This window comes from Sinohyriopsis cumingii, chromosome 2 (genome assembly GCF_028554795.1).
Source record: "Sinohyriopsis cumingii isolate HCF-2022 chromosome 2, ASM2855479v2, whole genome shotgun sequence".
Classification (NCBI taxonomy): domain Eukaryota; kingdom Metazoa; phylum Mollusca; class Bivalvia; order Unionida; family Unionidae; genus Sinohyriopsis; species Sinohyriopsis cumingii.
Window position 1 is genome coordinate 160681395 of NC_142962.1, and position 22795 is coordinate 160704189.

The 22795-nt window shown below is 35.4% G+C and overlaps 1 protein-coding gene across 1 annotated transcript in view; it reads left to right on the plus strand.

The window, feature by feature from the left end:
* Nucleotides 1–3795: 3795 nt before the first annotated feature.
* LOC149806217 (DNA polymerase delta subunit 2-like) overlaps nt 3796–22795 on the plus strand; it is a 79744-nt gene continuing 60744 nt past the window's right edge. Inside the window, exons 1-4 of the mRNA XM_089951168.1 lie at nt 3796–4100; nt 14104–14225; nt 17798–17921; nt 21121–21241. Of these exons, the coding sequence (XP_089807294.1) occupies nt 3875–4100; nt 14104–14225; nt 17798–17921; nt 21121–21241 (593 nt within the window). The 5' untranslated portion in view covers nt 3796–3874. The remainder of the gene's footprint in view (nt 4101–14103; nt 14226–17797; nt 17922–21120; nt 21242–22795) is intronic.

Sequence of the window (22795 nt, forward strand, 5' to 3'; positions counted from 1 at the left end):
AGACAAATAAATAAATGTTTTTAAAATAATTGGGATTACTATTACAAATATGTAAGTAGTTATAAGTGTTGATATGAAATGTGAGCACATCATGTAGATCTATGGGAATTAATATTAAGGATGACCCTATGGTGATCAGTGGGAATTTAACATTAAGTATGACCCTATGGGAATCTATAGGAAATTAACATTAAATATGACCCTCATACCTTATGGGTGCTATGCAAACTGTAGTGTTAAAAATGGCTGTAGGTGAAGTTAGAATGGTGGAACTCAATGAGTCAAATTTACACTTATATCGACTGACCAAAACTTATCCTGGATCACCAAACCTACACCTACAAAACTACAAATGGATGTGTAATTGTGGCAGGGATGGGGATGGAAAGTAAGAGGTAGAATTGTGAATAGTATCACTTATTGAACATGCACACACACACCTACACTAACCAACACTCATCCTTTACAAACCAAACAGAGGAAAGTAGTTGTATGAGCCTATGGGGGTCAAATGGGAATTTACATGACCTCATAGGTTTATATTACTAAGTCACTTCGGTGAGACAAATGGGAATTTACATGACCTCATGGGTTTATATTACTAAGTCACTTCAGTGAGACAAATGGGAATTTACATGACCTCATAGGTTTATATTACTAAGTCACTTCAGTGAGACAAATGGGAATTTACATGACCTCATAGGTTTATATTACTAAGTCACTTCAGTGAGACAAATGGGAATTTACATGACCTCATAGGTTTATATTACTAAGTCACTTCAGTGAGTCAAATGGGAATTTACATGACCTCATAGGTTTATATTACTAAGTCACTTCAGTGAGACAAATGGGAATTTACATGACCTCATAGGTTTATATTACTAAGTCACTTCAGTGAGACAAATGGGAATTTACATGACCTCATGGGTTTATATTACTAAGTCACTTCAGTGAGACAAATGGGAATTTACATGACCTCATAGGTTTATATTACTAAGTCACTTCAGTGAGACAAATGGGAATTTACATGACCTCATGACCTTATATTACTAAGTCACTTCAGTGAGACAAATGGGAAATCCTATGTTAAGAGTGTTCATAGGTTTAAAATTGGGGTGGTATAATGAGGACACAAGTTTATGGGGACAAGTTTATTGGGTCAATGGGTAATATTTATCTTTTCTAGAAATCTAGAGTCCCTTGAAAAGGGATGTTTGGGTTAAGTTAGTTAGAGAGAGAGAGAGAGAGAGAGAGAGAGAGGCCTTTCTTTAGCATGAACACTGGATTAAAACTCAAATAGCAAATGCATAGACAAGAAACACCCACACAAAAGGGACAGCAAGATTATTGAAATACAACTCAAATGATGTTATTAGGGCAAAGGTCACAATCGATTCAAACTTGGAAATTTAAAATAGAAGAAAGGCAAGTAAGCAAGTCCATTTTGTTAGTATGCCTTAAAGGCATAAGCCAGTCCATTGAGTTAGTATGCCTGAAAGCCAGTCCATTGGGTTAGTATGCCTGTAAGTAAGCCAGTCCATTGGGTTAGTATGCCTGAAAGCCAGTCCATTGGGTTAGTATGCTTGCAAACCAGTCCAGTGGGTTAAGTATGCCTGTAAGTAAGCCAGTCCATTGGGTTAGTATACCTGAAAGCCAGTCCATTGGGTTAGTATGCCTGAAAGCCAGTCCATTGGGTTAGTATGCATGTAAGCCAGTCCGTTGGGTTAGTATGCCTGAAAGCCAGTCCATTGGGTTAGTATGCCTGTAAGCCAGTCCATTGGGTAGTATGCCTCTAAGAAGCCAGTCCATTGGGTTAGTATGCCTGTAAGTAAGCCAGTCCATTGGGTTAGTATGCCTGTAAACCAGTCCATTGGGTTAGTATACCTGAAAGCCAGTCCATTGGGTTAGTATGCCTGTAAGTTTAAGCCAGTCCATTGGGTTAGTAAGCCTGAAACCAGTCCATTGGGTTAGTATGCCTGTAAGTAAGCCAGTCCATTGGGTTAGTAAGCCTGAAAGCCAGTCCATTGGGTTAGTATGCCTGTAAGTAAGCCAGTCCATTGGGTTAGTATGCCTGTAAGTAAGCCAGTCCATTGGGTTAGTATGCCTGAAAGCCAGTCCACTGTGCTAGTATGCCTGTAAGTAAGCCAGTCCATTGGGTTAGTATGCCTGTAAGCCAGTCCATTGGGTTAGTATGCCTGTAAGTAAGCCAGTCCATTGGATTAGTATGCCTGTAAGTAGGCCAGTCCATTGGGTTAGTATGCCTGAAATCATTAGAGTACATATAGTACCTAGAAAGCTAAATTTGGGTATAAAAAAACATTAGATCAAAATTTGTTTTCAAAATTTTTTTTGTTGTTCTAGTGAAAATACCAACAAGAGGTATGACATGGGATATCTATAGAGCTCCAACCAGCTCTGTGTGCTGGAATTAAAATGCATATTGTCCACAAGTAAGAAAAAAGTACCTGCTGCAGGTACATTGTATATTGAAAGTGATAGTATGATAACCAAGACTACTCCTGCTGCTGTAGCTACTAATCTTCTTTGATTTTGGCTGATTCCCTGCAAGCATTTTTGCCTGTAATTCTTTATCATTACCATAGATGGATGCATTTCAGAAAGAAACAGAAGATTTTGATACATTTTGATAAAGAAATTGAGAGAGAGAGAGAGAGAAAAAGAGAGAGAGGGTACAGGCCAGGTCCATTTTCCTCTAACAATCAAAAGAGTGCCACCATTGTTTCTATGAGTCATATGCAGTGGTGCACACACACAACAACTATTCAAGGTAAGGCACAAACCAACAAAGTATGTGAGGGATGGAATACTAAGTTTTACACAAAGGTAGGCTCACTGCACCTAAGCATATCAACAGTATAAACTGGTTTCAGAGTAAAAATGCTAGTTATCACATGAGTGCAGCAGTAAAGAGAGTAACACAATGCCTAGCTCTTTTACAGAAGAGACTACAGAATTTGTGTACTTGTTCTATGTCAGAAAGGAAGACCCTTCAAGGGTTTCTTTGTATCATTGCTATGAACATTCAGCTGACAACAAATACAGTGGACAAAAAATGATCAGAATAAATCTGTATTAAATTAAATCATTTATGAACTTTTTGCATTAGTCGTGACAGTTATAACAATGTCATTATTTTGTTAGTATTGCATGCTTTTATATTCTTACAAACTGCTACAAAATATCTTGAAAATAAACAAATCATACTTTTGATAAAGTTGTGTCATTCATATAAAAACCATTAAAAAAATTCAAACCATGGCTTTATGTCCTGCTACCTACTCTGATAATAGTGAAAATTCAAATTTTGACTTTTTGTCCTTTAACTCTCCTGCAACTATTTTGTGTGATTCATACGAAATGGTAATTCACAAAATGAGCAGTCTATTGAATTTGAATTTTGATGCTTAAAACAGACCCAAACCTTGCAGATATAATGGTGTTTTATAGCTTGCATTCCTTTATTACATATCTGTACAACTTACAGGTCTATAATTTATTGCAGTTTTTCTGTCACCAATACTATGCAAATTATTCCCCTATCCAGCCACTTTCACGGGTTTATACACGTGCACTCGACAGAACTTATTCTTATTATTATTTTTGTTAGTGGTGGTGGTGGTGGTGTTAATGATGTTAGTGGTGGCTGTGAGGATGGTAATGTTGCTAGTAGTTGTATTCCGCAAATGGCTGTATATGCTGTACATAATTATATCTCGGATTCTGCTGTGGTTCGTTAATTTTGGCTCGTACATTTTTCATCCTCCTTGACAGAAAAGCGCATTGATGGCGGGAAGATGTACAGTCAGATGTTGTTGGCGTGAATAATCTCCGTAAATCTTTAAATAATAGCAACATGTACTGCTCAGATAAACCTAAAACTGATAAAGTAGAGGGACTTTTGACAGAACCAAGCTCAGAGGGAGTTATATATGACAGGACGCATTGCAAATTCGAAAGTTATTCAGACAGATTTCGACTGGTGAAGGACAGGAATTTTTCACGGCAGTATGCTCACATTTATGCTGAAAGGCTTCTTTCAATGAGGCCCAAACTAGCCGAGGCAGCGAAACACAAATGGGGTAATGGATAGTTTGAGATGGTGTTTTTAAGAGAGCAAGAAAGCGCGCAACTACGGTATTATAGTTCTATGTTAATCTTACAATGTAAGACTCCTACCTAGTCCTACAGTGTAAGACACAGCACATGTTGTTTTTGTTTTAGTGTTATGTCTTACTTCCCAAATAACGGCCTATAGCGTGTTCCGATTTCGGTTGACGTTGGAATGAGTTGTCAAAGTTTCGGTATGCGGAGTACTCGCCCCATGGAGAACTCGCCTTGGATCAAAATGTCTTGATAGTGTTTTACAACCTTTAATGAAATCTCTTTCTTCATACATTAAAGATACATCTACTTTCATTAAAAAGTTGAAGTCTATTCCACAGCTATCTGATAATTTCAATCCTGGTATCATTAGATGTGACATCACTATATACCAACATTCTGCAGGCAGATGGTATTGAAGTGTGTAAATATTTTCTTGATAACAATCCTAATAATAGCACACTGTCTAGTGAAGACATCTGTAAAATAATAAAACTTAACTTGGAAAATAATTATTTTCAATTTAATAATACGAATTACATGCAAATAATGGGTATGTCAGTGGGTATTAATATGGCTCCTTCATACTCTTATCTCTTTTGTTCAGATTTTTAGATGACATATTTATGATCTGGAAGCATTCAACTGAAGAACTGAAAAAATGTATTGATTGTCTAAATGATTTTCACCCGATTAAATTTACTTGTACTGCATCTAGTACGCATGTTTCATTTTTAGATGTAAACATAATAAAAAAAATATTGATAACACTATCTCTGCAAATATTCATATCAACGAAACTAATATCCACTAATATGTGCATGTGATCATGGTGTTTTTATATATAAAATAAAATAATGTAATCTTGTTTATTTTGTATCAGTAATTTAGTAGTGAAATATTTTTTAAACTTCTTGTTCAACTTGAAATAGTTTGTTATTATTGAGAAATAATAAAATTATGAACACTGATAAAAAAGAAGAAATTAACTAAATGATGGGCATAGTACAAGTGATCTTTCAGAAACCGTCCAAATTCTGCACATTAGCCATGATGATGAACTCTGTAGCGACCTCATTTCCTGAGTAGGCGTCAGTGATGCTTTTTATTGAGTTCAAGTATCATTCGTCAGTGGTTAGCAAATCTCAATGAACAATCAGATTAAATTGTTCAGTTAGAGAGATGATACTATAACCCTTTGGTTTATTGACGGTCAACACCAATTCAGTCGATTTCGGGTTATAGAGGTCCATGCCATAAAGTCATCTCAGGATGACTTAGGTTATTAGGTTGGAACCCTTACATATGTAAAACTGCAGACATCACATCATGCTTACATCCTCTCTATTTTTCCAAATAAAATGCATATAATGATTTGAAGAGCAGAGCAAAAGGGACAGATAACACTTCTTTTTTGTCAAGTACAGAAGCGGATTTGATCAAATGGAAAAGTTGAAAAATTGCAAATTTGATAGATTTAGAAAGTTATTAAGGTGAAGAAAAACAACAATAAATAAAGCCTTAACAACCATGTGGCGACATCTCAGAATTACGATATATGATCCTTGGGGCGACTTCTCCAGGCGAAGTGGGGCGACTTTTCCGACCACCATGAGGCGACTTCTCCTGACACCTGGGATGAGTTCTCCCAGGGCAAGTTCTCCATGAGGCGAGTTCTCCACTATTCCAAAGTTTCAGGAATATCTCGCGCTTGGCAGCCTATATCGACACTCTTCCACTAATTTATGTGTAATTAATACACTTACTGTGCTGTCTTTATCCTGGTGGAATGAAAACGTGACACTAGCAAATGGATGCATTTTCATGTTCCGTACATTTGGATGAAGCTGTACCAATTAATCGGCCATACTCATAATCAGGCTGATTATTGGAACAAACGGTATAACTGGTATCGGCAGAAATAATTGGTACTGATGTAAACAAATTTCCAAATTATAAATTCAGTCATAACATTCATCTTGACATGGCTTGAATTTTAGATCAGAATTAAATAGTGGAAATTAAGGAATCAAAATTTGATTTGGGGGTTAATTGAAAGACAATATATTCTTAAAAGTGAATGCTTTATAACACACTTGCTGTAAACGACTGCTGATTGTCTGCACACAACAAATTATCAATACCATTCATGCACTCATTTGAATCACAGCAGTCAACCAGCCAATGAGTCCTTGTGTGGCTGTTGAACTTCCAGCATACTCATTAGCAGATAGCTAGGCAGATTAGATAGCTAGCAATATTTCCAACTACTACAAAACTATGACTCACTATAGTTAATCTGTTCTTTAGCCAGTCCTGCAATGCTGCTAATCAACGAATAGCAGTCGCACGCTGAAGCAGCAGAACGCTGACATACAAATATTATGCAGCATTGATATTGGTATGCCAGTGCCAGCAGTGTTACCCGAGCTGCTTCAGCGCATGACTTGCAGCGTGGTTAGTGCATCCAACCAGCCATGTGGATAACTTAGTTGTAACTTGCTTGATTTATAACATTATTTCAAGAGCGTGAATCCTTTGGATTATTAATATTGACTAGCGCTTGTACACTATTAAATATACTACCAAGCCTATGCATAATGTCGAACTTGAAACACTAAAGTTTAGTCTGGAATTACTTCAAAGTAAATGCAGTCAACGAGTCCAAAGCAAATTGCACACTTTACAAAGCATGCATTTCCAGAGGTGGAAAGGATTCTGAAAAACTATGCGACATCAAATCTTGTCCAATACTTGCACTGCAGGCACATCATCGAACATGGCCTGTTTCTGGCAGATAAAAAAGAAAAGCATGCTGAGCAGGTAACCTTGTATTCAGAATATTGATGCCATGCTGGACCGGAAGCAGCCATTTGCATCAGACAACCCAAGAACTATTAGTTGGCACCAAACTATTGCAGAGTTCATGGGAGTAGATGTGCAACCATTTTCCATTGTCGAAGACATAGGATTTCAGTGTCTGATGGCCAAAACAGGACTGCACTATAAATTCCAAGTTGGAAGTACTTTTCCACAGCTTTGATACCTGGCATGCATGTGATACAAAGCAAGGTGCATGGTTTAGTTTCTGCCCTGTCTGACCTTAGTTTGACCTCTGATGCATGGTCAGACCCGTCCTTTGGCATAGCCTTGTCGAGCCTTAAGGCACACTGGTTGACTGAAGACTTTCATTGGAAACAGGTGATTTTAGCAGCAACGTCTCTTGATGAATCACACACAGGAGAATATTTGGCGAGCGAACTGGACAAGTTATACGAGGAATACAACATTCCCAAAACATGGTTAAAGCAGTGCGTCTGGCTGAACTCGACAGCATCAGCCATTTTGCGCACATTGTAGCTTGTTGTATGTGATGACATTCTGTTGCAATGTGCTGTCAAAGATGTTTTGGTGATCCCGTGAGCCATAGTAAGCATGTTCTGGCACTCCAACCTGGCACAACAGCAGCTTGAAGAGCAGCAGAAAAAATTTGGTGTTGCCCATAAGAAACTTGTCCAGGATATCCAGATATGCTGAAATTCTACATGCAATATGTTGGTTTCGTTATGTGAACAAAAACTAGTCTCAAGGGCTTACGTTACTCTCTATGACCTGCCTAGCCTTACAGCCCAACAGTGGGTTTTAATTAACAATATTGTGGACATGTTAGGCCCATTCGCGGACATTATCAAGGAAGTAAGCGATAGCCAAACATCAGTATCCATCATTCTTCCTATGCTGAAAATGCTCTGAATGTTGCTGGCTCGAGGGCATGAAGGGAGTAAAGATATTCAGACAAAGCGTTGTGATATGTTGACATCACTGAACACATGCTTTGCTGACGTTGCCAGCAACAAGAGGCTTGTCTTGGCCACCATCTTAGATCCACGATTCAAACATCGCTTATTCAGCGAAGAATTACTTGTGACCAGGTCCAAAGAATGGCTTAGAGAAGAATGCATCGTAGTTGCATCAATTGACATGCAGGAGAAACCCCAAACCAAAGAAAGAAAAACTGAAACAAACGCCACTGGACCATCAACATCACATACCTGGGATTTGTTTTCTGTGGACTGTGATGAACCTGTCTGTACCGTCAACGAATCAACCCACGTGGATGACATCATTAACATGATGCTTGAATTGTATCTGGCCAGCCCTCTGTTTCCACAAGAAGAAGACATGTACGGCTGGTAGAATGCTCACAGGTTTCAGTTCCTCTACTTGGCCAAATTTGCTAGATGCTATTTGTCAGCACCATTTTTAAGCATTCCAAGCGAGCAGCTGTTTAGTGCCGCAGGCCAGATTTTTTTGGATCGATGTATATCATTACTTGGCTAGAAGGGAGAAATGTTACTGTTGCTTAAATACAACCTACCCCAACTAGCCTTTCAGTATTAGCTACAGCCAGCATACAGTGACGTCTAACTTTAGTCTTAAAGCATCCGTATTAAAAATTTTAATTATTATTGGGCTATTGTTAATAACATTTTTTAGTCATTTATTGAAATCTAGTAATGGCGACCTGCATCACTGAATGTAAGTTAAAAGACTAGCTAGTACATTTTCATTCATTTATATCTTTATTTTGCAAACCATAAGTTTTATCAATGTTAGTTTTAAAGTTTTTCAAGTTTTGTGCTTGTGCGATCGTTGTTTTCTATAAACAGCAATGTACTTATCCGGTTTCTATTTGGTGTTGTATAGAAGTTCAAATTCACTTGCTGCATAAACAACTGTGTTATAACTCACATGGCAAAATGCCTGCTTGCATAACAATAATAGGCTTATGCTTCTCAACCAGTCATTGTTATAAAACAAATAATGAAATAATTGGTCTCATTGGTATCGGCAATTTTAATAATCTGCGGTATCGGCATAATCATTACAGCTTTACTGAAAAGGCAAATAAAATTTGCAACACAGTGATATATGTTTTGTTATCATTTACCAATGTACATGCTCACAAATGTATTTGAAATATGACTTGAAAGAAAAGAAAACAAATTAGAAAACTTGCTATGATGTTCATTGAATCTTTTGTTCATGAAGATGAATGAAATGCTCCTAATAGTATGTGAATAAAATAAAGATAATTCAGTTTCTAGTATTTTGGTCCAAGATTTGATGTTTCAGTCACTGTTAGTTCAAAAGTTACAATAATTTTACCAAAATTGAACAACAAAACACCTGGAACAATTCGTTTACTTCACATTCTAGAACATGTACTTCAGCGTGCAGTTTCTCATGAAAACTTGTCACAAATTAATCCTAGAAATCTTTCAAGAAGATAAAGGTAATTAATCAGTAAAAAATTTGACCAAATTAAGAAGTCCATATCATTAGTATGTCATTAATAACAATATTACTTTAATGGGTAATAAAAATGTCCACATCACATTGTAGTACACTCCACAATGTGTTTAATATACAGGCATTATGAAAAATCATGAATTTGAGTATTTGATGAAATGTTAGAAACTTTGTATATCAGTCAAATCCCTTTAGAAAACACAGCTAAAACGTATATATAAAAAATGGTAGTACTTGTTTGATCTATATCTCATTGTCAACAAACGCTTTTCCCGAAACAGTTTACTCTGATAGTTATTATCCTAGTAGCACGTCGATGTATATTTGCTTTTATATGCTTCATGTATATGTACTTAAAATGGCCTAGATTTGGTCAGTCAGAGACAACTACCATGATGCTGAGGCCACCAAGGTGATGAATCTATTCATAGGGAAATGAAAATATGTGAACAAATTAAAAAGTTGAACATTCTTGTAAGAAGTCCCACCTTCATTTAACTAACGGACAGATGTCTATTGTTTTAAAATATTGGAACTTTAATTTGGGGTTTTACACCGCCATTGGTAGCGATCATAAGCTTAAACATTTTGTTGCAAACAGGAAACTTTCATGGCACAATAAATATGTTAAAATCACCATGAAAAATGAAACAATGCTTATATTAAAGTTTTTTTACTGACTTTCTTTGATCAAAGGTCTTTGGCTAGCTTTGATGAAGGTTCATGTGTTGTTCAAGGCACCGCTAAAGGTATTCTTTGACGGACCAAACAAATGCCCATTTGTTACTGCTGTGGCAAAATAAAATAAATGTAAAACATTGACGGAGACAGCTTTTGTTTTCATTTGCTTAGTATATGTATGGAATGATCAATGCTTCAAAGGTAATCAATTTTTTTTTTAGTTTCGGCAGAACTGTTTCTTCTGGTACATTTTTAAAAAAGGGAAAAAATTGCCATCATCTGGTAGATTGTGATCATTCCTGTTCCCGATTTCAGAGGTGGTCAATTGTAGCTAGTCTGGTAGCATGACTATTTGGGTTATTTTACAGCAAAGAATACTAAGGCCAGACATCAGCATAAACGGGTTATGATATAACAATGCTATGTTAGGGTGGTTTTTCAATAGGAACAAAGGATTTATGTAAGATTTCAGTGCAGTTTTATATCCAAGTTTGCGGCTTCCTGTCATGGTACCTTTGAATTTCTCAACTCCAAACCCAAGACTGTATATGCAGTTTTTAACAGCCCAAAATGTTGTCACGAAAAAGATCGCCAGATAATATATTTTTTGGCCAGTAAGAAGAAAAAAATCACAATTTGCGACATTGGCAAAGCCCAGCGCGATTTCTGGATATGGGTGACTCAAGGGCATTTTTGGCTGAGTATCAGCTCTTTCGTTATGATTTATACCAGTGTGATATGGTTAGCCAACATTACAGAATACTCTTCCTGGATTGTATGAACACTTCATGTTTCTGTAAGGCCCACCAAAAACTGTGTTTCTGGTGGGTTAACTGCCCCTGTTTTTCATTGCACTTTTTTCCTCCATAGTAAAAAAGCAGTATTCCTGAAATTGATTTGTTCATATAATTCAGCCTGATCTGCCCAGTACTTGAAGTGCTTAGTACATTGTATATACTGATTATTATAATATATATATAATGTCTATAAAAAAATAATAACAAAAAAATAACTGCCTGGCTACCCTAATTTTAAAACTGCTGCAACAGGAAACATTGTTTTGGACTTGATTTCAGGGATATTAACAGGCTGTCAGATTTAAGATTCTGTAATGCTTTCATTGTGGAAGGAGAGGCCAAAAAGTGAGAGGCTTTGATATAGTTCAAAGATCTGAGCATGGAACCAATTTCTGCCATTTATAATTTAGGCTTAATTGGTAACTGTTTATTACATTGCTCTTTTGATTTCATTCTGAATTGCTGATGCTTCTATCAGATGTAACAAATTTTATTTTTTTGTCATTTTTTGTAACAATAAATATTAGCACACAGAATGAAATATTCCAACCAGCAGCTATCCACAAACGAATGCAAAATAGATGAACAAGATTTTATTTAATAAAGTACAAAAATTAAAACTTCACATAAATCAGAAAGAATGTCATACATGATACAGTGATACTTACATATAGTATATGCATACATAATTCAGGAATCTTTATTCTGTGAAACATGGTGGGTAATATAATACTGTATAGGCTTCCAAATTTGTCTTCAATTATTTCCCAGAGAAATAATTTAAACAATGCATTCCATTAATCATTAACATTTGATCATTTGCTACAAGTCAAACCTGTCTTAACAGTCACCTTTACTCAGAAGTCACCCACTGTATTCAGTGGCCAGTCTTATTCCCGACCCCCCCCCCCTTCCCGGCAGAGTTCCAAATGTGATGTATGTAAGGGTCACATGTCATCCACAGTCAGATGTCAGGTGTTTTCAAACCTAAGACTTATTTCCCCCAGCATTAAGTGGGCACTGAATCCTATCTACATTGACTGCACAGTCTATGCAAACGTAACTTTCTGCATCATGAAGATAAAATTAAATAATGTGAATTGATGAGCAAACATTTCTCATCTCACCTGTACTCATAAATCCATTCATGTTGATAAACCACACAATTCAAAGGTGTCACTATGTCAAATTAATTATGAGGCAGGTTTTATCATTAGGGTAGAGGATCAGAACAATTTATTTGCTGGATGGTGGGAAAAGTAGTCATGCTGTTGCAGCAGAGAGGCCCCGCTTGGCTGAGTGGTCTAAAGCGCTCTCCGTTACGGATCACTGCCATCTCACCTCTGTCTACGTGGGTTTGAGTCTCGGATTCGTCTAATGTGGGTATGTGAGAAAGCTTGCCAGTAGCTTCTTGTGGGTCAGTGGTTCTTTTTGGGGTTTTCCCGGGTTCTTCCTCCACCATTAATATTGGCCGCCATGTATAGCCCATCATGTGCTGAAAAATGGCGTTAAACACTACAGCTACAACAACAACTGCTGCAGCAGAAAAGAAAGTCACCTTTTGTGCCAGTGTGACAGGTAGAATTCAATTATCTTCATCAATTTGCCTGTGAAATTAATGCTATCTTTGAAGATTAAAGTTTGTGTGACAGATAGAATTCAATATCTTTATTTGCATGTGAGATAAAGCTATCTCTGTAGAAAACATTCAGTTGAGAAGAGATGTGAGTTGCACTGCTTTTCATTGAGTCAAGGGTCATTCAATATTTTATAAACTGGTCTGCAAAGTCAGGCAATGTTTTGGTTCATGGGTCACAAAGAATAGCCATTCCATACTACTACGAATGTAATGACTAAGTCTTGGGACACTATAAGTTTTGGGACTTATATTCAAAAGTAACTTTTTATGACTTATAAATGTAGGGAAACAAATGTATTGCAATTTTTTCATGTACTTTAAGTCTTTGGACACCTTCAACATTTTTTTAATACTAATTAATCATAATATTTTTCTCGATAGTGAAGACATATTAAAAAAAAGTAAAAATGACCCTGGTTGTCAAGGGACTATTGTCAGTAATTATTACATTAGAATGTTTTAAATTGATATAATTTGTTTGAAACATCAATAAATATATTTAATTTTCCTGTTTCCATAATATTTCCTTCCAATTCAGATGTGTAATTTGATTGATGACAAGCATCCTGTAAGCAATTAGAACAGTAACCTATCCTTTTATCTTTAAGTTCAGGGCCCCAAGTGGCCAAGTGGTCTAAAGCGCTCTCCGTTACGTATCACTGCCATCTCACCTGTGTCTGCGTAGGTTCGAGTCTTGGATTTGGCTAATGTGGGTATGTGAGAAAGCTTGCCAGTAGCTTCTCGTGGGTCGGTGGTTCTTTCCGGGGTTTTCCTGGGTTCTTCCTCCACCATTAATACTAGCCGCCATGTATAGCCTATTGTGTGCTGAAAAATGGCATTAAACCCTACAACAACAACAATTCGGGGCCCCCGAGTGGCCGAGTGGTCTAAAGCGCTCACCGTTCTGGATCACTACCATCTCACCTCTGTCTGCGTGGGTTCGAGTCCAAGGCTTGGCTAGCATGGGTACGTGGGAAAGCCTGCCAGTAGCTTCTCATGGGTCTGTGGTTCTTCACTGGGTTTTCCAGGGTTCTTCCTCCACCAGTTATACTGGCCGCCATGTATAGCCTATCTTGTGCTGATAAATGGCGTTAAACCCTAGAACAACAACAACAATAACAATTATCTTTAAGTTCATTATTGTTTGTTTAAGCATTATCACATAATAATATTGTATCAATGCACCAGTGGTCATGTTCTTATTTTGCCTTGAAAATGTAAATACCTAACTCATTAAAAATGTGCTTCCATTATGACAAGAGCAAATAACAATAGTGTTTTGTTCAGTGGTCAAATTTAGTGAGCAATAATAATAATAATAACAATAATGCTATTTGATCAGAAACACATTTTAAAAGGTAAACTGTTGTACAGAGATAACCTTTGTAAAATGGACAATTATACCTTTTCTCATGAGCGGTTGTTGTTGACCGATTTGACTGTACTGTATAAAGTAGCTGTTCAGACCTTTATGTCCATCATTGTATATTAAAGCCTGATATGGTCCATTCGCTTGTGACAGCTTACTTACAGTTTTCATTTTACTTGCAGGAAAAGATGTGAAGATTAGAAAATTGCATGAATTAGAGAGTGATATGAAGTGTGTACTTATTGGCACACTTTTCAAACACATGGAACTGCAGCCCAGCATTCTGAAAGAAATCAGTGATGAGGTAAAAGGCTGAATCATTACCTATAAGTTGAGGTCATTTGTGCAGTTTGCGTTCTTGTGTAGTTCATTTTTATTCTTTGAAGTTCTTTGCAGAGTAAAAATTAATTTGTACACATACAATTAATATTTCAGTAGGAATAATACATTATCAACTGTTATTGTGATACTATATCTTTTCATGGCATTAGTTCCCAGTCCAAGAAGATTATTTCCAATCAGTAGTATGCTTGGTCGTGTATAACATAACTTGTGCTGAAAAAATGGCGATAAACCCTACAACAACTACAACTCACCAACTCACTTGTAACACGGGGTCAGGTCTGGATCCTACTCTTTCTTTACTGGAAAATACCCCAGAATTGGCCCCAATTTGTCCAACATGAAGAAAATTGCAATCAATATTGGTAAATGATGTTTTAATAGATTGCTAGTTTTATTATAAGAAATGAAGGTTAGTACCCAAATTTTTTAATCAACATCATGAAATTCTCAACTTTTAATAAAAAGTCGTATGTTTTGTTCAATTTTCTTTCCAAACAATATTCACAGTCATTGTTAAAATAAAACAATATTCAATGAAATTTTTATCAATGGAAATGTCACAGGTGCCTTCAGGTAGCAACAGTTTAAAAAATAAACACCAATTTAATAAGTTTTGTCAAGTGAAATTTGTGTTTTAATTCTATCATTAAGTGTCTCATAATAAATTCAATATGCCCTCTTGTATCCAAACATGAAAAATGTAATTTTACTGTCAAGGGGATGACCACTGGTGTTTATGTGGAAAGCTAATTAAGTCAAAGCAGACCTGCTTTGTATTATGACATTAATTATGTCTTTTGTATCAAATCAAATAAAGGGGGTGGAATCAAAGAAAAGAAACAGATTACCTTTGAAGCACCGATTGTTATGAAATTGTACTCAGCTAAATGAAGAGAAAAAAATCAGTCTCAATCATGCAGTACAATTATTTGATGTTGCCGCTGCAATAAGATACGGGCATTTGTTTGGTTCTCCAAAGCTGTCCTTAGCGGTGACTTCAGTAATACATGCACCCTTCATCAAAGAAAGCCAACTTCAATCTTTCAATAAAAACAAAGAAGTTTTCATCAAAGGAAGTTAGTGCCGAACTTAAATGAAAGTGATGGAATCTGATGGATTTTTGCATTTTCCAAAGTGACTGGAACACGCTAACTCTGCTGTGAAAGTTTTCTTTCTGTAGTGAAAGAGTTTATGCTTACAAACGCTACCAACGCAAACTTTTACCGACTTGGGACATACTGAAAAGTAAATGTGCTTTGTCATTCGTTATGTGATTGTGCTATGTTTTTACACTGAATTCAGACCAACATGACCTGTGACAAAATTATTGAATATTTTAAATCTGTGTGTGCATATTTCGATGGGATCACTTGTCTTGTGGAGTCAGTATATATGATGAGATTCGTGGATGAGTACATGTTGTTGATACTATTCATGCTATACATTAGACATGTATATATAAACAGTATTCTCATACATGTACCAATTTGTGGTTCTCTAAATAAAGTAAACAATTTTATATGTCTTCACAGTTTTCACTGCAGGTGTATTTCTCATTAATATGCATCGATTTAAGATGGTAACTATGTCGATGAAGCACGTATTTTACCGCCTGCATTTATTACCTGCACCCCCTCCCAGCAATTTTCTTTGGGTACATGAATAATTTTCTTCAGCTAACTGACCTGGTTGCTTATAACACAGTTTGGTCTATAACATGGTATGGTACTATGGCTCCCAACTGCCGTGTCACACTGTATTAGTATTTTACTAATAGACTAATAAAAAAATTCCATTTTTAATATTGATGGTTGTTTAATGAAATAAATATCCTTGACTTCTTAAATAAAGGTTTCTTGCTTTGTGAATCAATAGTAGTAAAAAGCGGTTTTCATTTACACGTGATGCTTGTTGAAATGTGTTGTAATGTTGTTAACAATCTTTCAAGGTTGGGTATCGTGAAAATAAAGTTAATTTACACAGAAAAATGAATGACTTTATTAGAAAATATTGACAATTAGTTCAAATGCAATTATAAATTGAGTATTCACACAATGAACAGCAGGTTCCACCCCCACCCACCATTTTCTCTTTGTCCTAAGGGGATGTTATCCCCTTATTAATTTTGTTTTGAGGTTCTTTGGTAACTCGCACCCCCATTTATAATGCGTTCTGTGTTTGTGGACCCATTTTGAATGGGTTTTCAATAGAGAGGTGAACAGTTGGTACTTGATTTATGCAAAATGAATTTATGTGCTTTCATTTTAATGCCATTTGTAATTGAGAAATAAAATTCAGTTTGCATCACTGTTCATTTTTACACTATCGCTGGTGCCATGGTCTGTGACTTGACCGCAGCTCACCAGTGTGCATTTGCATTGAAATTGCCCAGTATATACATTCAGGGCTGAGCAAATCCCATAGCCCGATGTCCCGGACTAGTCATTTTTGAAGTCGGGCAAGAAAAATTTTCCAAGTCTCTAGTCCGGGACAAGTGCTTTTTAAAAAAGTCGGGCTAGTCCTTGTCATGCTTTAATCACTATATCTACCTTTATTTGGCCAATCATTCCCTCTGGGCGTACTGAATTCTTGATTCTACCCCTCTTCGTGTATACATTTACATCCTGTTACGGCTTGACTGCATATTGGGCTAAGTGACCAAATTATCGGCAAATCAAAACACGTCAAACAGAAAGCCAGTATAATCAATTAGCAGTGATGTAAGCGGTTTTGTTGCAATGAGTTTACTCAATCTAGATCATAACGAGCGGCTCACTATGATTTTAATCCAGCGAGTCAGTGTAATTAAATTAATGAAAGGTACTTTACCGACATCAGTGTTGGTTTCCTTTATGAACTGATTAAACGACAGTAATGATTCTTTAATTTATAATTGATTATACAGATGATTAACTTCCATGTGCGATATTGTGTTTGAAGCGAAACAATTACGCTAATAAATGGGCTGTTTCAGTTCGTATTTAAAAGAGAAAATTGATGTCATGATCACTTTAGAAGTAGTTGTCAAGCAAGCTGATAGTTACTCTGGGGATAAAATGAGTTTGCTAAATTATTTTCGCAAGGAAGTTAATAACGGCGATTCGGAGAAGGTAAATTTGTTTGAAAATGGAGGGATAAAACGTACATGGACATATTTTCAAATCCATCAGCTAAAACATGTATACATGAACCTGAAGAAACCAAATGTATAACAACCAATGTTTTTGAAAAATTAAATTCTTTTAAAAAATAATTATGTTGTATATTATTTTTTTTTTTTTTCAATGTATTAAGTACATATGTCTCATCAAATCTCGCCAAGTGATTACCATTTTGGGACCACTGAAAAGTAAGGTGGGACTAGTGAAGAGAAAGGTGGGACTAATGAATTTTCTGAAACCACTTGTCCTGGACTAGTGGTTGAAAAAAAATTTGCTCAGCCCTGACATTGTTTGAGTAAGTCCTAATTGAAGAACAACTTTTATCTGTAATTTGCTATTTCTGAACAAAAATTTTTTCTTACCTTTTTAGCATAGTTTAATTCCACAGCCTGTGTTGTCAAAGTATACAAGTGAAAATGATAAATTGATCTTGGAAGATGAACTTCAGAGGATAATTCTGGTTGGAGAACTCAAAGTTACAACTTCCATCACAGGTACAAAAATTATCATTCTTGATCCATGATTATTTGTCTCTTGTGCATTATCATGGCTGAGACATAAATATCATTTACTGGCAGCAGCAGAGTACCATAACCATTAGTTGAAATTATCATCAGGTCATTGATGCAGTGCAATGTATTTGTCACAGGACCCAAGTATTTGCCAGAACATCCAAAAGCAAATCCCTGTAATCTGCACAGTGCCATGCACAGCATGTGCTAGAATCTATTTATATTTGCAGACAGCTGTGATTTATGGATATCCAGGTAAGTTTTTTGAAATTGAATGACTCCTGACCAGAATGAAAATGGATGTAGCTCCTTTATTCTCAGTGAGAAACATTTCTTTCAGAAATACCTTGAAATCATGGGCAAATAGATATTGAACTTAAGCTGTCACTCTGGCACTAAAGGTGACTTCCATTTTGGCTGCAATAGCACAGCTACCTTTCCCACCATCCAGCAAATGAATTGCTTTGACCCTCAACCCTAACGATAAAAAGTGCCTCAATTTCGAATTAGACATATTGACATCTTTGAGTTACACTGTCATTGTGACTGGGTTATTAGTACAAGTGAGATAAGAAAAGTTTTCACATAGATTCAAATGATATTCCTTTATAAAATAATACCTCCCTCATGAAGCAGAAAGTTCAGTTTGAATGTATTAAGTAATAACTTTAGATACTAAGTATTTTTCATTTTCATTTGTTTTTTAGGTTTTTTTTAAATAATTTTTTTACTTCATTATATGCTAATGACAATGAAAAATTATATTGTGGACTTGACTTTGTCGAAAATCAAGTACATTTTCTACTTGAATTCAAACACTGATATTTCATATTATTCTGTAAACAACTAATACATAGCTAATTAGTTTATCTATGAGTATTGTTTAACTATTAGGATTATTATTTTTGCCAAAGTCAAGGACATTCTGTTTATCATATTTTTTATTCTAAGTATAAGTATCTTGTAACTATTAGGAATCTATTGAAGGTTCTTTTCCATTATGTAATAGTTTTTTTTAGAAATGTTAATTGTGACCTGAGGTCAAGTAGAGGACTATAAAATCTTGTGTTTCTAGAAATTATTCATTCATCTTGAACAGAATCAGTTGTATTATTGTTGTGTCCAATAGTTCTTTTATGTTGGAATTTTATTTATTCAGATAAATCTTTTACTGTAAATACAAAGCGCTCATTAAAAATAACATTCTTGGAAATAGAGACTTGATTTTATACTGAAATTTCAAATAAGGATATATTCTTGGATTGTATTATTGCAATTCAATAAAAGACTGTTAGTACATCACCACTGCAGGAGCCACCACAGGCACATCAACACTTCCAGCATTGGATTTAAATTGGATTTCCACTAAAGGTTATTAAAAATTCAATCATTAGGACGTGTCTATGTAATTCTAGGATTATTTAGGATTTAAGTTGCAATACTGTAAGCTCCATTTTTTACATTTTCACTTTGTATTTTAAGGAAATAAATTATTTTTTGAATTTTACAAAGCTTGTTACTTCTCACTTTTTTCTAATACTTATTTTAAGACCATTGAGTCATAACAATATGCTCAGGGAAAGCTTAATGCAGGGAGAAATAATTGTTGTGATAGGAAACACCTGGCTGCTGACCAGAGGTGAAGGCAGAGGACTATTACATAGAGGATATATATACAGTGTGACCCTGCTATAACACAAATTCAGATATAACACGGTTGTGGTGTGGTTCCCAAAATTCCACATGTATTTTTTTGTTCACAAAAACAAAAATCTTTCTTAGAAGTACGAAAAAAATTGTAAAAAGTTTATTATCATTTTGGGGAAGATATTGCATATGAATAATACAAGATGAAAAATTACTTTTATAAAATCTTAGATTTTGCCAAAATTTCTTCATGTTTTTGCTGCTCTACCAAGTCCTTCACCCCATATAGAAAATTAATTGAATACATTATTTTTCAGGTTTTTTGGGATGGCAAAAGTGAGAGGGTAAAATGAGGTACTCAAAGCTCCCTTTAAAGAAGGTGGATTAAAAAGTATTTGCTTCCACTCATTTATGTGTTATATAAAACTATCCTGGGTTAGACTCCTTTTACTAGTTAAAGATGCTTATGGCGAAAAACCTGTTTTTGAACAAGTATCTGGAAAATTCGGAGGTATACAGTTATTAAAATTATGAAAAACTAAATTGAAAGAAATCTCTCAAACAATTTCAAATGTCTTTTGGTGCGATGTCATCTATGCTTTATCTCGATGGAAAAATGAACCATTGACTGTTCAAGAATACTTGTCTCAAGATATTCTTAATTTAGTAAGTATTGACAATTTTAGATCATACACAAGGTGGAGAACCAACAGTGTTGTGCTTATTAAAGACCTTTTTGATGCACAAGGATCTCTATTCAGTTTTGATGAAATAACACAACACAAACTAATAATTTTATAAAGTACTTTGCTCTTATCTCTAAGATATCAGTGAAGTGGAAAAAGAAAATGAAAAGGTTTTTGGAAGTGGAAATACTTGCCATATAATACTTGACAAAACCTTGCTTCTTAGGGTAAAACTTTGTTTTGGTTAAACTTTGTACAAATGACACAAAACTGATTAGCTTTAAGTTTAGATTTATACTTGGAACTATTGCCAGTTTTTGGAAATTATTTGAGGAGTGCATCCAAACTTGCAACCTAAATTTTAAAATTACAGGAAAAGATGCCTTTATGGGAAATACAAAATTTGATGATCTAGAAACAAACAGGCAATGTAAAACACCTTGGGATTGTGTAAATGAGTGGTTCTTTTGTAAAATATTTTGAGAGTGTACTTGTTTGTGTGTGAATGTGTGTGTGTGTGTTGTGTCTAAGTGAACGAACATGAGTACAGCTCAGGATGGGGAATAATCTCAAGGTAATGCCCCATAAACCTGGCCAGGTGGTGATGTAGGGGAACATGTAAAATCCTGACAACTTATGTTCAATAAATTTTAACATTTTTTTTATTGTTACTCCATCTGAAGTCCACTTGGTACTTAATGAGTATGGTTCCAGTCTTACACCAGATGTGTTTGCCATATTAAAATCTTCTTGCCCAAGAATATCAGAGATGGTTTCAACACTTGGTTGTTTAAATAAAAATACCAAAATGTTTAGTTTTTCATAGAGTTTTGTCCCTCTCTTACCAGGTATAATAGTAGCTGTCTATGGCGTGGAACCTGAGGATGATAAGGGGAAATTCCATGTAGAGGAATACTGTTTCCAGGAGTTGCCAGCCCAGCCAAAGCTGCCTAAACTGGAGAATGATAGGTATAGTTGTGCCTGAAATAAACACTATCCAGTTCAATTTAATATGTCATGATAATTAAATGTTTGTTTCTGTGATGTGCTTTAGCCTATTTTCTGGTATATAACATGATCCGGATGCAAAACAGAAGAAAACGATAATGCAACAACAAATCAGAGACTATGCTTTTCGTCTACTTTCCATTTTAGAGGGCACCTTGGAGCCAGATCTGTTTGTGCATAATGTGATGGCAGAAATGCCAACCATTCTGATTTTGGTGGAATTATTAATTTTTGTCGACCAAATTTTTCCAGTACAATCATTTTTTTAGATTCCAAATTTCTACTCAGATAATATTTTGTAAATGTGTACTTTAATTAGAACTCTGGTATAACTAGATCTCTGAAATGCTTGTAATGTCTGATTATAATACTTTTATGAGAGCATACCTAAGCATTTGCATCATGAAAAGAATTAAATATTGACCAGTCAGAAAATTAAGTTGGCTTTGTGTCCTTAAGAAAGATGTCAAAACAAATTGTCGATGAGGATGCAGCCTTGACTAAAACATGACATGCTAACAAAATTACAAACAGGATATACAAGGCATGATGACTGCATGGATACTATACCTTGGTATTCTTGACAGAGTTAAGTATTTCACATAGTGGGAAATATGATTGTTGGAAGCAAGTTTTAGCCAAAAAAAGTGCATCGAATCAGTGATATTTAATGATTTAATACTTGAAACATGTTGTTCGATAAAAGTTTAAAATATGCTCAGATTCCAGTCTTTTAATGCTGTCATTTCTTATTTTACATTAGTTAAGGTTCTCATCTCTGTGTCTGGGTATGTGCTGTTTTAAGTTGCGTTTAGCATTATATACTTATCTGTTTGATCAACACTATAGTACAAGTCACATGGGTCAAGTAGGCATTCAACACCGATTATTTCAGTAATGGGTGGCATTTTTAGAATTTGATTCTACATACCTTTAAGTGGAAAGTATTCACTTCATTTGGATTCATAAACATTCATATTCCATATTATCATTATTTATACTCCCTGAGAGGTGCATATGGCAAAATTATGGTTAATATATATAGACATTTTTGAACAAAATTAACCTAAAAGTGTGATCCAGAATAATCCGGATTGAATGTTGTGCACTGCCATCGCAAAATGAAAGTTAAGCGTATTGATAAACAAATTCGTACTACCCTCAATTGTGATGATTCCACTTGTCGTGCTCTTATTTTGACCCAAGTTTAGTACATGTCCACCATTGTAAAAGACTGTAGAGATCGATAATTTTTGTCGCGAAGTTTCTTGATGACAGTTAAAGTGCAGATCATTAAAAAATCAGGATTGAGTAGACTTTGGTTAAAGAACGGTAGTGTTAGATTTACAAAAAAACTATTTATATTTAATTTAAAATGAGTAAAAGCACATGCATGACCCATGTGACTTGTACTATAGTCTCTGGTGGAACATGAGTGTATCAGTAAGATGCCAACAATTTACAACAGTGTGTTTACATACTGTGTTTCCCATTTAGAAGATGTTTACACATGGC